Genomic DNA, 13,103 nt, shown 5'->3' on the forward strand with positions numbered 1-13,103 from the left:
ATCACTTGAACCCGGGAGGCGGAGGTTGCAGTGAGCCAAGACTCCGCCATTGCACTCCAGCCTGGGCAACAAAAGTGAAACTCCGTCTCAAAATAAATAAATAAAAATCCTTCTACTAGTCAAGTGGTTTCCAGTACTTTGCTCCCAGCAAAATTGGAGGAGGATTGAATTGCGTTTTATGATAAAAAATAATTTTGCTGAGAGATTACTATGTAATTTTTGACATGATAACTTGGAAAGAATCCAAAAAAGTTGAGTAGCATTGCTATAAGACAACTTTCATTCATATATGAACAAGTCTTCTAAGTATTGATATGGTTTGGATCTGTGTCCTCACCCAAATGTCATGCTCAATTGTAATCCCAAATGTTGGAGGTAGGGCCTGGTGGGAGGTATTGGATCATGAGGGTGGATTCTTCATGAATGGTTTAGCACTAACTCTTCGGTGATAGAGTTCTCCTGAGATCTGGTTGTTTAAGTGTGTGGCACCTCCCCTCTCTCTTCCTCCTACTCTGGCAATGTAAGACACCGCCTCTCCCTTAGTCTTCTGCCATGACTGTAAGTTTCCTGAGACCTTCCTGGAAGCTGAGCAAATGCCAGCATCATGCTTCCTGTGCAGCCTGCAGAACAGATGAGCCCATTAAACCCCTTTTCTTTATAAATTACCCAGTTTCAGGTATTTTTTATAGCAGTGTGAGAACAGACTAATACAAGTGCTAACATCTATAAAAATAAAACCTAAAAATAAAGTTGATGCAGAATTCCTTCTGTCTCATTCCAGCAACAAGTAATATTTATACACAGATATGTAAACTTTTAAAAATGATTTAATGGCCGGGCGCGGTGGCTTATGCCTGTAATCCCAGCATTTTTGGAGGCTGAGGCGGGCAGATTACCCGAGGTCAGGAATTCGAGACCAGCCTGGCCAACATGGTGAAACCTCGTCTCTACTAAATATACAAAAATTAGGCAGGTGTGGTGGCGTATGCCTGTAATCCCAGCTACTCACGAGGCTGAGGCAGAAGAATTGCTTGAGCCTGGGAGATGGAGGTTGCAGGGAGCCGAGACTCTGCCACTGCACAGCAGCCCTGGTGACAGAGCGAGACTCTGTCTCAAAAAAAAAAAAAGAAAAAAGAAAAAAATTATTGATCAATGTAAAAGATGTAGCTCTAATATAATTCTATGTCTATGTTTAATCATTGCCAAAATTTTAATTTTACTGCTTGATGTGTAGTGTTTAATAATGATTATAATAACTTGATCCAGGAGGATTTTTTGGCTAACATTTAGAGGCTGTGATCACAGAAAATAGAATTACAACACAAAAGAAAATTGTGGCCAGGCACAGTGGCAGGCAGATCACTTGAGGCCAGAAGTTCGAGACCAGCCTGGCCAACATGGTGAAACCCTGTCTCTACTAAAAATACAAAAAGTAGCTGGATGTGGTGGCAGACGCCTGTAGTTCCAGCTACTCCAGAGGTTGAGGCAGGAGAATCGCTTGAACTCAGGAGGCAGAGGTTGCAGTGCGTCAAGATCATGCCACTGCACTTCAACCTAGGCGAAAGAGCGAGACTGTAGCCCAAAAAAAAAAAGTTTCAAACATAAATAATAGGATATTTAAAAACAGGATAAAAATCTTTGGGGACAATGGAATGGAAATATAAGTTCAGGGACAAAAAAAAGAATGGTATAAGATTTCCACCTGGCTGGGCGCAGCGGCTGACGCCTGTAATCCCAGCACTTTGGGAGGCCGAGGTGGGTGGATCACCCGAGGTCAGGAGTTCGAGACCAGCCTGGCCAACGTGTTGAAACCCCGCCTCTACTAAAACTATAAAAAAAAAAAAAAAAAAGGTTTCCACCTATTATAAAAGAACTTTTAATATAATTTTAAAAGGACAATGACATAAAATTGCTATTACATTTAGATTTCATTGTGAAGATAATGGAACTATTTTATTTTTAAATTTCAATACTTATAAATACGCAGAAAGTTATATTATTTTCAACGATTTAAATTTATGCTGAAACATTTTAGATGTCAATTTAAGAAATGAGTAATTACATAATTTTCAAATTTCTTCTGGGGGTACATAAACACAAAAGGTTAAAGATCACTACTCTAGAGCATTGTGGTGACTACAGAAAGGGCCTGGTACCCTGAGGGCCAGAATCTCAAGTTTGCCATGTCGAACAAGACTAAACATCTGCCAAGAATTCCTGGTCATAGATGTGAAAGAATTGGACTTGAAAAATATATCCCCTCAGCTGGGTGCGGTGGCTTCTGCCTATAACCCCAGCATTTTGGGAGGCTGAGGCGGGTGGATCACCTGAGATCAGGAGTTTGAGACCAGCCTGACCAACATGGAGAAACCCCGTCTCAACTAAAAATACAAAAAATTAGCCGGGCATGGTGGCGCATTCTTGTAATCCCAACTACTTGGGGGGCTGAGGCAAGAGAATCACTTGAAACCAGGAGGCGGAGGTTGCAGTGAGCTAATCGCGCCATTGCACTCCAGCCTGGGCGACAAGAGCAAAACTCCGTCTCAAAAAACAAAAATCTCCCCTCAATACTGACCAAAGACATACCAGTTAAAATAACCATCAGATAGCCAATCTATTTGTCCCACTCTCTACTCAGGTAGCTCCATGCTACTAGAGGGCTTTTAACAATCTGACTTCAATACACCTTTCTTGGTTTTTTTTTTGTTTATTTTTTGTGTTTTTTTTTTTTTTTTTGAGACAGAATCTCAACCTGTGGCCCAGGCTGGAGTGAAGTGGCATGATCTCGGCTCACTGCAACTTCAGCCTCCCAGGTTCAAGCGATTCTCCTGCTTCAGCCTCCCAAGTAGGTGGGATTACAGGCACACGCCACCATGCCTGGCTAATTTTTGTGTCTTTAGTAAAGATGGGGTTTCACAACATTGGCCAAGGTGGTCTCAAACTACTGACCTCAGGTGATCCGCCCGCCTCGGCCTCCTAAACTGCTGGGATTCCAGATGTGAGCTACCACACCCTGCCTCAATATACCTTTCTAATCTCATTTTCTGCTACTTTCTCCCACTTCATGTTCTGGCTCCTCATATTTTTCTAAACAGATCATTGTCCCTCACAGCTCATGCCTTCATGCTTGCTTGTCACTCTCTCAGGCAGTGCAGAATTCAGCAATCATGGTGCGAACTCTTTGGGCCAGAGCCTATCCCAAGCCTTTCTAGAGGCTCTAAACAGCATGGAGAACTCCAAGGACAGTCACGCGCTGCATAATAGCATTTCAGTCAACAATGGACCACCTATGCAACAGTGGTCCCATAAGATTATAATGGAGCTGAAAAATTCCTATCACCTAGTGACATTATAATGTCATATTGCAATCCATTAGTCACATGTTTGTGGCAATGCTGGTATAAACAGACATACTGCCCTGCCAGTCACATAAAAGCATTGCACATACAATTTTATATAGTACATAATATTTGATAGTGATAACAAAATGACTCTTACTGGTTTATGTATTTGCTATATATATGTATATATACATATATATTTTTTTCTTTTCTTTTTCTTTTTAAGACAGAGTCTTGCTCTGTTGCCCAGGTTGGAGTGCAGTGGCACAATCTTGGCTCACTTCAGCCTCCGCCTCCCAGGTTCAAGCGATTCTCTTGCCTCAGCCTCTCGAGTAGCTGGGATTACAGGTGCATGCCACCACACCAGCTAATTTTTGTATTTTTGGTAGAGTCGGGGTTTCACCATGTTGGCCAGGCTGGTCTCAAACCCCTGACCTCAAGCGATCCTCCCACCTTGGCCTCCCAAAGTGCTAGGATTACAGGCGTGAGCCCCTGCACCCAGCCTTTTATCATTATTTTAGACTGTACTACTTATTAACAAAAAAAAGTTAACTGTAAAACAGTCTCAGGCAGGTCCTTCAGGACGTATTCCAGAAGAAGGCATTGTTATCATAGGAGATGACAGCTCCATGTACGTTATTGCTCCTGAAGACCTTCCAGTGGTACAAGATACGGAAATTGGAAAACAGTGATATTGACGATCCTGACCCTATGTGGGCCTTGGCTAATGTGTGTGTTTGTGTCTTGCTTTTTAACAAAAAATGTGTGAAAAGTAGAAACAAAGACAAAAAATTTTTTAAATAGAACAGAGCTTATAGAATAAGGATATAAAGAAAGAAAATGTTTTTGTGCACAGCTGTACCATGTGTTTATTTATTTATTTATTTATTTATTTATTTTTGAGACGGAGTCTTACTCTGTCACCCAGGCTGGAGTGCAATGGCACAATCTCGGCTCACTGCAAGCTCCGCCTCCCGGGTTCACGCCATTCTCCTGCCTCAGCATCCCAAGTAGCTGGGACTACAGACGCCCGCCACTACACCGGCTTTTTGTATTTTTAGTAGAGACGGGGTTTCACCATGTTGGCCAGGACAGTCTCGATCTCTTGACCTTGTGACCCACCCGCCTTGGTCTCCCAAAGTGCTGGGATTACAGGTGTGAGCCAACACGCCCGGCCGTGTTTATGTTTTAAGCTAAGTGTTATTACAAAAGTCAAAAAAGATTTTAAAAATTAAAAAGTTTATAAAGCAAAAAAAATTACAGTTAAGGTTCAGTTAATTTATTATTGAGAAAGAAAAGTAAATTTAGTGTAGCTGAAGTATACTGTGTTTATAAAGTTTGTGAAAATAAAGTTTTAAAGTTGTTAGATCTTTAAAAATACTTTAAGTCACTAGGTGCGGTGGCTTATGCCTGCAATCCCAGTACTTTGGGAGGCCGAGGTGGGCAGATCACGAGGTCAAGAGATCAAGACCATCCTGGCCAACATGGTGAAACCCCCGTCTCTACTAAAAATACAAAAATTAGCTGGGTGTGGTGGCACGCGCGTGTAGTCCCAGCTACTCGGGAGACTGAGGCAAGAGAATTGCTTGAACCCAGGAGGCGGAGGTTGCAGTGAGCCAACATCACACCACTGCATTCCAGCCTAGCGAAAGAGCGAGACTCCGTCTCAAAATATATATATATTTATTTTAAGTCTTGGCCAGGCACAGTGGCTCACACGTGTAATCCTAGCACTTTGGGAGGCTGAAGTGGGCAAATCACTTGTGGTCAGGAGTTCAAGACCAGCCTGGCCAACATATTGAAACCCTGTATCTACTAAAAATACAAAAATTACCTGGGCATGGTGGCACACACCTGTAATCCCAGCTACTCAGGAGGCTGAGGCAGGAAAGTTGCTGAAACCCAGGAGGTGGAGGGTTGCAGTTAGCCAAAATCACGCCACTGCACTTCAGTCTGGGAGACAGAGCAAGACTCTGTCTGGAAAAAAAAAAAATTAAGTCTTGAGAGGCATTTGCCAGTGATCTGAGTCATGTAGTATATAGTTACAATTTTTTTTTTTAGATTATAGATTGACTTTATTGTTCTTGTTTTGTGAATGACTAGGAGAGACTAGAGACCAGATTTTTCTTTTAATTATTGATATTTATTATAGATTAATTGCCTCTTTTATGGTCTTATATCTAACTGACTTCAGGTGGCACAAATGACCCCATGACTGTTAGATCTTCAGTGTAAGATATTCTATATACCTTCCCTTTCCACATGAAAAAAGTCCACCTTGACTCATCAAATCATTATAATTATAGTAGTTTACATTAATGTCTTATTGTAGTGTACAGTAATGTATACTACTAGGCCTTCATATTCAGTCACCCCTCACTCATGACTCACCCAGAGCAACTTCCAGTCCTGCAAGCTTCATTCATGGTAAGTGAGCTATGCTGGTGTAGCATTTTTTATCTTTTGTATGGTATTTTTACTGTACCTTCTCTATGTTTAGATGTACACATTCTTACCATTGTATTACAATTACCTACTGTATTCAGGACAGTAACATGCTGTACAGGTTTGCAGCCTAGCAGCTATAGACTGTACCACAGAGGTTTCTAATCTTTTGGCTTCCCTGGGCTGCATTGGAAGAATTGTCTTGGGCCACACGTAAAATACACTAACACTAACGACAGCTGATGAGCTTAAAAAAAAAAAAAAAAAAGAAAGAAAATCACCAGGAAATCTCATAATGTTTTTTAAGTTTATGAATTTGTGTTGGGCAGCTTTCACAAGCTTGTCCACGGGTTGGACAAGCTTGCTGTACCACGTCATCTAGGTATGCAGTAGGCAATACCATCTAGGTTTGTGTAAGTGCACTCTATGATGTTCATACCATGACGAAATTCCCAAACGATGTGCATCTCAGAATGTATTCCTGTCATTAAGTGACACATAACTGTATTGAGAAATTTATCCTAAGGAATATCATAAGTATTTCCACATATCCTATTCTGAAGAAACAAGGTAGTGGACAGCAGGCAAAGGGATGACGTTGTCTAGAGATTTCTTGATGAACTAGATTCTAGCTGCAAAAACATGGAATTTGTATGACTGAGGTTTCAGATATTAAGCCCAATGGATTTTGTTTGTATATTCAGGTATGGCTTTGTGCTGATGGCCTTATTCTGCTGTCCCTCATCTGAATGCGAGAGTCATTTGCCTGCCTTCTGCCTTTTTTCTCTCTACTCCAGGAGCTCTGTAACCAGCAGGGGCTCAGAATGACTGAACTTGGAGCAAAGTATGTGTACAAGGCATCTTGTCTGTGCAGCAGGATGTTAAAATGAGACTCTTTCAATCCTGTCAGCTGTGGCACCAAAGCTGAAAACAATAGAACTATTTTAATGCAAAGCCTTAGATCAAGTTGGAAGACCAACAGCCTTCCAAAGAAGGTTATGGAAACACCAGTTCTGCCAGCTAATCAGCTCATTGCCCACTTTGAGAATGCACAGGAGAGGCTTGGAGACTGATTGCAGAGATGGGAGAGGATTTAGAGAATTATTCCCAGTGCTGCCCGTGTGTGCTTCAAGGGGCCTCCAGAGAACCACTCTGAGATACTGATATATATCCCCTAGAGTTTGGGGAACATAAGGACTTGTTCTTGCTTCATGTCTGAAAAATTAAGTCTGTTATGCCAAAGGGGCCCAATCCAGACCCTAAGAGAGGGTTCTTGGATCTTGTGTAAGAAAGAATTTGGGCAAGTTCATAAAGTGAAAGCAAGCTTATTAGAGGAGTAAAGAAACACAAGAATGGCTACTCCATAGACAGAGCAGAGTATGAGGTGCTTGACGAAGTACATTTACAGTTAATTTTTGATTATATGTTAAATAAGGAGTGGATTATTCATGAGTTTTCCAGGAAAGGGACAAAGGGACACGGATTTCCTGGAATCGAGGGTTCCTTTTTTTTTTTTTTTTTTTTTTTTGAGACGGAGTTTCGCTCTTGTTGCACAGGCTGGAATGCAAAGGCATGATCTTGGCTCACCGCAACCTCTGCCTCCTGGGTTCAAGCGATTCTCCTGCCTCAGCCTCCGGAGTAGCTGGGATTACAGGTGTTTACCACCACACCCGGCTAATTTTGTATTTTTAATAGAGACAGGGTTTCTCCATGTTGGTCAGGCTGGTCTCAACTCCCGACCTCAGGTGATCTGCCTGCCTCAGCCTCCCAAATTGCTGGGATTACAGGTGTGAGCCACAGCACCCAGCCCCTCCCACTTTTAGACCATATAGGGTAATTTCTGGACATTACCATGGCATTTGTGAACTGTCATGGCACTGGTAGGAGTGTCTTTCAGCATGCTAATGTATTATAATTTGTGTATAATGAGCCAGTGAGGATGACCAGATGTCGCTTTCATCACCATCTTGGATTTGGCAGGTCTTGGCCAGCTTCATCATTGCATCCTATTGTATCCGCAGGGTCTTTATGACCTGTATCTTGTCCTCCTGACCTCCTGTCTCATCCTGTGACTAAGAATACCTAACCTCCTGGGAATGCAACCCAGCAGGTCTCATCTTTATTCCAGCCATCCACTATTCAACAGTCTGGTTCAAGCACCTCTGACAAGTCTGTGGGCCAAAGGCTGAGTGAGAACAGTGTGTGGCAGGAGAGGAAAAGGACCTATCCTGGGAAGGCCTGGACTTGCAAGTTTCTGAGGGACGAAGATGCATGTTTTGTGTGGATCAGCTATGGATTCCACAACAAGACCGTCTTGAAATAGTGGAGGACCAAGAGGATCACGTGGAGGGGCAAGGTGATCCAAACAAGTGTTCCCTGAGGCATACACTTCAGGCAGCTGGAGATTCAAAGGGGAAGAGCTTCAGTCAGCTAGCCAAAGGGGGTGTCTCTTCTCTCCAGGGACAACAGCAACCCCCAAAATGTTCCATAAGAGAAGATCCCCGCATTTGACATGAAACAACTAAAAGATAAAGGTGCCAGATTATAACTGGGCAAGTCAAGACATTTTCTTCCCTGCCTGGGGTTGGGTTCCCCAAAAGCAGACTGTGAGATGAGGATACTATACAAGGGCTTCTGTGCTCCCAGGAGAAACCCACAGGGTGAGGGAGAAGCCAGAAAGGAAAGGGGAAAGAGGAGAAGAGTTGTGGTCTCAGGCAGAATTCCACAAAGGGGAGCTTGAGCCTGATCCTGCGTGGGTGCTCCAGAATGCAAATTCCTCCCCAGAGTTTGTTCTTGGCCTGAGGCAAGGTTGGTCAGTCAATTCCCAGGCAGCTCTGGCCCTCTGTGCCTTCAGGCACAGTAGCACCAGTAGGAGGGCAACCTCCAAAGAGAGTAAAGTCTCTCCAGGTCAGGTTAGGGGGCTCACACCTGTAATCCCAGCACTTTGGGAGGCCGAGGTGGGCAGATCGCCTGAGGTTAGGAGTTCAAGACCAGCCAACATGGGGAAACCTGTCTCTACTAAAAATACAAAAATTAGCCGGGTGTGGTGGCAGGTGCCTGTAATCTCAGCTACTCAGGAGACTGAGGCAGGAGAATCACTTGAACCTGGGAAGCGGGGGTTGCAGTGAGCTGAGATTATGCCACTGCACTCCAGCCTGGGTGACAGAGCAAGACTCCATCTCAAAAAAAAAAAAAAAAAGAGTAAATTCTTCCCTTGGTATCTGCGGATTGGTTTCAGGATCCCCACAGATACTAAAACCCTCAGATGCTCAAGTCCCTTATATAAAAGGGCACACAGTATTTACATATAACCTATGCACATCCCCCATACACTTTAAATCATCTGTAGATTACCTATACTGTAACACCTAATACAATGTAAACGCTGTGTAAAATTGATTGAGACCTGTCTTAGATACTTTTGGGTTCATGTTACAAAAGAGATTTCATCAAAAAGACCAAAGTCTATGTCCTCATCAGCCTCCTCAGATTCTCTTTTCTTTGCTTCCACTTTCTTCTCAGCAGTGGTGCAGGGGGCAGGACCTCCTACGGGTGCAGCACCACCTCCTAGAGCAGGTCCTCCAGCCCCTGCATTGCAGATGAGGCTTCCAATGTCGACATTGGCCTGGGCCTTTGCCAACAAGCCAGGCCAAAAACGTTCCACATTTACGCCAGCTGCTTTCCTGAGCACCTTGGTCTTATGCTCTGTGATGGTCACCTCGTCATCATTGTGCAGCATGAGGTCCTGGTAGATGAGGCAGCTGAGCTTGGAGACAGAAGCCATAATGCCGCAAGTGTGGGGTGGGCCCTGCTGGCACATTGCTGGTCACCAGATGAAGTGAAGGCCTCACCCCAACATAGCCTTAGCTTCCTCAGAAGGACTGAGCACCTTGGCCACAGCTGGAGAAAGGAGGTGTTTGTTTTGTTTTGTTTTTTGAGACAGAATTTCGCTCTTGTTGCCCAGGCTGGAGTGCAATGGCACGATCTCTGCTCACCACAACCTCCACCTCCCAGGTTCAAGCGATTCTCCTACCTCAGCCTCCCAAGGGATTACAGGCATGTGCCACCATGCTGGCTAATTTTTTGTGTTTTTAGTAAAGACAGGGTTTCTCCATGTTGGTCAGGCTGGTTTCGAATTCCCCACCTCAGGTGATCCACCCACCTTAGCCTCTCAAAGTGCTGGGATTACAGGCATGAGCCACCGCGCCGGGCCAGGAGGTGTATTTTTTAATTTGTATTTTTTATTGTATTGTTGCTGTTTTTTCAGTATTTTTTATCTGTGGGTGGAGGCAGATCCTGCAGGTGCAGAGGGCTGACTGTAGTTGGTATGGGCCACTAGAAAGGAGAGCACCTGAGGCCGGGCTCGGTGACTCAGGCCTGTAATCCCAACACTTTGGGAGGCCGAGGCGGGCGGATCACGAAGTCAGGTGATCGACACCATCCTGGTTAACACGGTGAAACCCCGTCTCTTCTAAAAATACCAAAAAAATTAGCCGAGCATGATGGTGGGTGCCTGTAGTTCCAGCTACTAGGGAGGCTGAGGCAGGAGAATGGCGTGAACCCGGGAGGCAGAGCTTGCAGTGAGCGGAGATCGCGCCACTGCACTCCAGCCTGGGCGACAGAGTGAGATTACGTCTCAAAAAAAAAAAAAGAAAGGAGGACACCTGAAAGCCAGGGAAGGAGGAATTTATAAACAGGGATCTGGGTGGAGCATTAACGGTGTCTGTTACAGATCATGCCATGCACTACTCAGGTCTCCTCACATCTTACATTAACTTCATTCTGTCACAATTTCTAGCACAAAACTTAGAGGAGGAGGGTAGAGGGATGAGCTTCAACCCCCGTTGCTGCAGTGGTCTCAAGGCTATACATAATCATATTCATCATCTTCCTCTCTGAGTGTTCTAGGTTCCTCACACCCTTGACTTAACACTTCTTCTATTCTCGTTGGCTTGTCTTGTAGGATGCCCCACACCTTCATCCTGAGGGATGTGAGGCTTGGGATCCTCATGCCCTTATCCAGCTGGGATTGCTGTAATTGGCCATTCACCATTACAACCATCATGGGAGCCAGGTGCAATGGCTCACACCTACAATCCTACTGCTTCTGGGGGCCGAGGTGGGAGGATTACTTGAACCCAGAAGTTTGAGACCAGCCTAGGCAATATGGTGAGGACTGCTCCCTACAAAAAAATTTTAAAATTAACTGGGCATGTGCCTATAGTCCTACCTACTTGGGAGAGTGAAGTGGGAGGATCGCTTGAGCCCAGGAGTTTGAGGCTGCATTGAGTTATGATTGCACAATTGCACTCCAGCCTGGGCAACAGAGTGAGACCCTGTCTCTTAAAAAACAGACAAGGCCGGGCGTGGTGGCTCACGCCTGAAATCCCAGCACTTTGGGAGTCCGAAGCGGGCAGATCACGAGGTCGGGAGACCGAGACCATCCTGGCTAACACGATGAAACCCCGTCTCTGCTAAAAATACAAAAAATTAGCCAGGCGTGGTGGCGGGCGCCTGTAGTCCCAGCTACCCGGGAGGCTGAGGCAGGAGAATGGCGTGAACCCAGGAGGTGGACCTTGCAGTGAGCCGAGATCGCGCCACTGCACTCCAGCCTGGGTGACAAAGCAAGACTCTGTCTCAAAAAAAATAATAATAATAAAATAAAATAATAAAAATAAATAAAAATAAAAATAAAAAACAGACAAAACCGCCATGGGAGTACTAGGCTCACGAAGGCTAGTACCACTAAGGGAACATACCTTTACCTCAGTCCCAACCTCACTCATAGCCCCACTTCAGCTTTTATAACGATGTATCTCATCCACCTGGGCTTCTCTATGAGAACCTTCTGTTCCATTTCTGCCTCATTTCCCTTCAGCAGTCTCCATGTCTGTATTGATTTCCTATCACTACTGCAACAAATTACCTAGAACTTGGTGGCTTAAAACAACAGAAATTGGCCGGGTGCAGTGGCTCACGTCTGTAATCCCAGCACTTTGGGAGGCCAGGGCGGGCAGATCACTAGGTCAGGAGATCGAGACCAGCCTGGCCAACATAGTGAAAACCCATCTCTACTAAAAATACAAAAAATCAGCCAGGCATGGTGGCTCACGCCTGTAATCCCAGCACTTTGGCAGGCCGAGGCAGGCAGATCACGAAGTCAGGTTATCAAGACCATCCTGGCTAACACGGTGAAACCCCGTCTGTACTAAAAATACAAAAAATTAGCCAGGCGTGGTGGCAGGCTCGTGTAATCCCAGCTACTTGGGAGGCTGAGGCAGGAGAATGGCATAAACCCGGGAGGCGGAGCTTGCAGTGAGCCGAGATTGCACCACTGCACTCCAGCCTGGGCAACAGAGCGAGACTCCATCTCAAAAAAAAAAAAAAAAAATACAAAAATTAACTAGATGTGGTAGCGCATGCCTGTAGTCCCAGCTACTCGGGAAGCTAAGGCAGGAGAATCACTTGAACCCAGGAGGCAGAGGATGCAGTGAGCCAAGATCTCACCACTGCACTCAAGCCTGGGTGACACAGTGAGACCCCATTTCAAAAAACAACAGCAGAAATGTACCGTCTGGAGACCAGAAGTCTGAAATCAAGGCGTGGGCAGGGCCGTACTCCCTCCAAGGGTTCTAAGGGAGAGTCCTTGCATCGTTTTTTTTTTTCTTTTTTGAGCCCAAGTCTCGCTCTGTCACCCAGGCTGGCCATGAAGTGGCGCGATTTCAGCTCACTGCAACCTCCAACTTCCAGGTTCAGGCAATTCTCCTGTCTCAGCCTCCCAGGTAGCTAGAATTACACGCATGCATCACCACACCTGGCTAATTTTTGTATATTTAGTAGAGATGGAGTTTCACCATGTTGGCCAGGCTGGTCTCAAACTCCTGGCCTCAGATGATCCACCTGCCTCGGCCTCCAAAAGTGCTGGGATTACAGGCGTGAGCCACCATGGCCGCCCTTCTTTTCTTTTTTTTAAATTGTGATAAAATACATATAACATTTATCATTGTAACCATTTTCAAGTGTACAGCTCAGTGGCATTAAGTATATTCACATTGCTGTGCAATCATCACCACCACCCATCTCAGGGCTGTAATCCCAACACTTTGGGAGGCCGAGGCGGGCGGATCACGAAGTCAGGTGATCGACACCATCCTGGCTAACACGGTGAAACCCCATCTCTTCTAAAAATACCAAAAAAATTAGCCGAGCATGATGGTGGGTGCCTGTAGTTCCAGCTTTCTTCATTTTCCCAAACAGAAACTTTGTGCCCATTAAACAATAACTCCCCATTTCTGTCTCCATCCCCTATGCGCTCCC

General features: G+C 45.0%; 1 protein-coding gene across 1 annotated transcript; it reads right to left on the reverse strand.

Moving 5' to 3' along the window:
* Positions 1-9,213: 9,213 nt before the first annotated feature.
* Positions 9,214-9,570, reverse strand: LOC116470650 (large ribosomal subunit protein P1-like). The gene is made up of 2 exons (XM_032156070.1): positions 9,478-9,570; positions 9,214-9,417 (listed from the first exon to the last, which is right to left on the reverse strand). Exons 1-2 carry the CDS (start codon positions 9,568-9,570, stop codon positions 9,214-9,216), a joined length of 297 nt encoding a protein of 98 aa, XP_032011961.1.
* Between the last annotated feature and the right edge of the window lie 3,533 nt (positions 9,571-13,103).

Source organism: Hylobates moloch, unplaced genomic scaffold (assembly GCF_009828535.3).
Source record: "Hylobates moloch isolate HMO894 unplaced genomic scaffold, HMol_V3 SCAFFOLD_6, whole genome shotgun sequence".
NCBI classification, from domain to species: Eukaryota; Metazoa; Chordata; class Mammalia; order Primates; family Hylobatidae; genus Hylobates; species Hylobates moloch.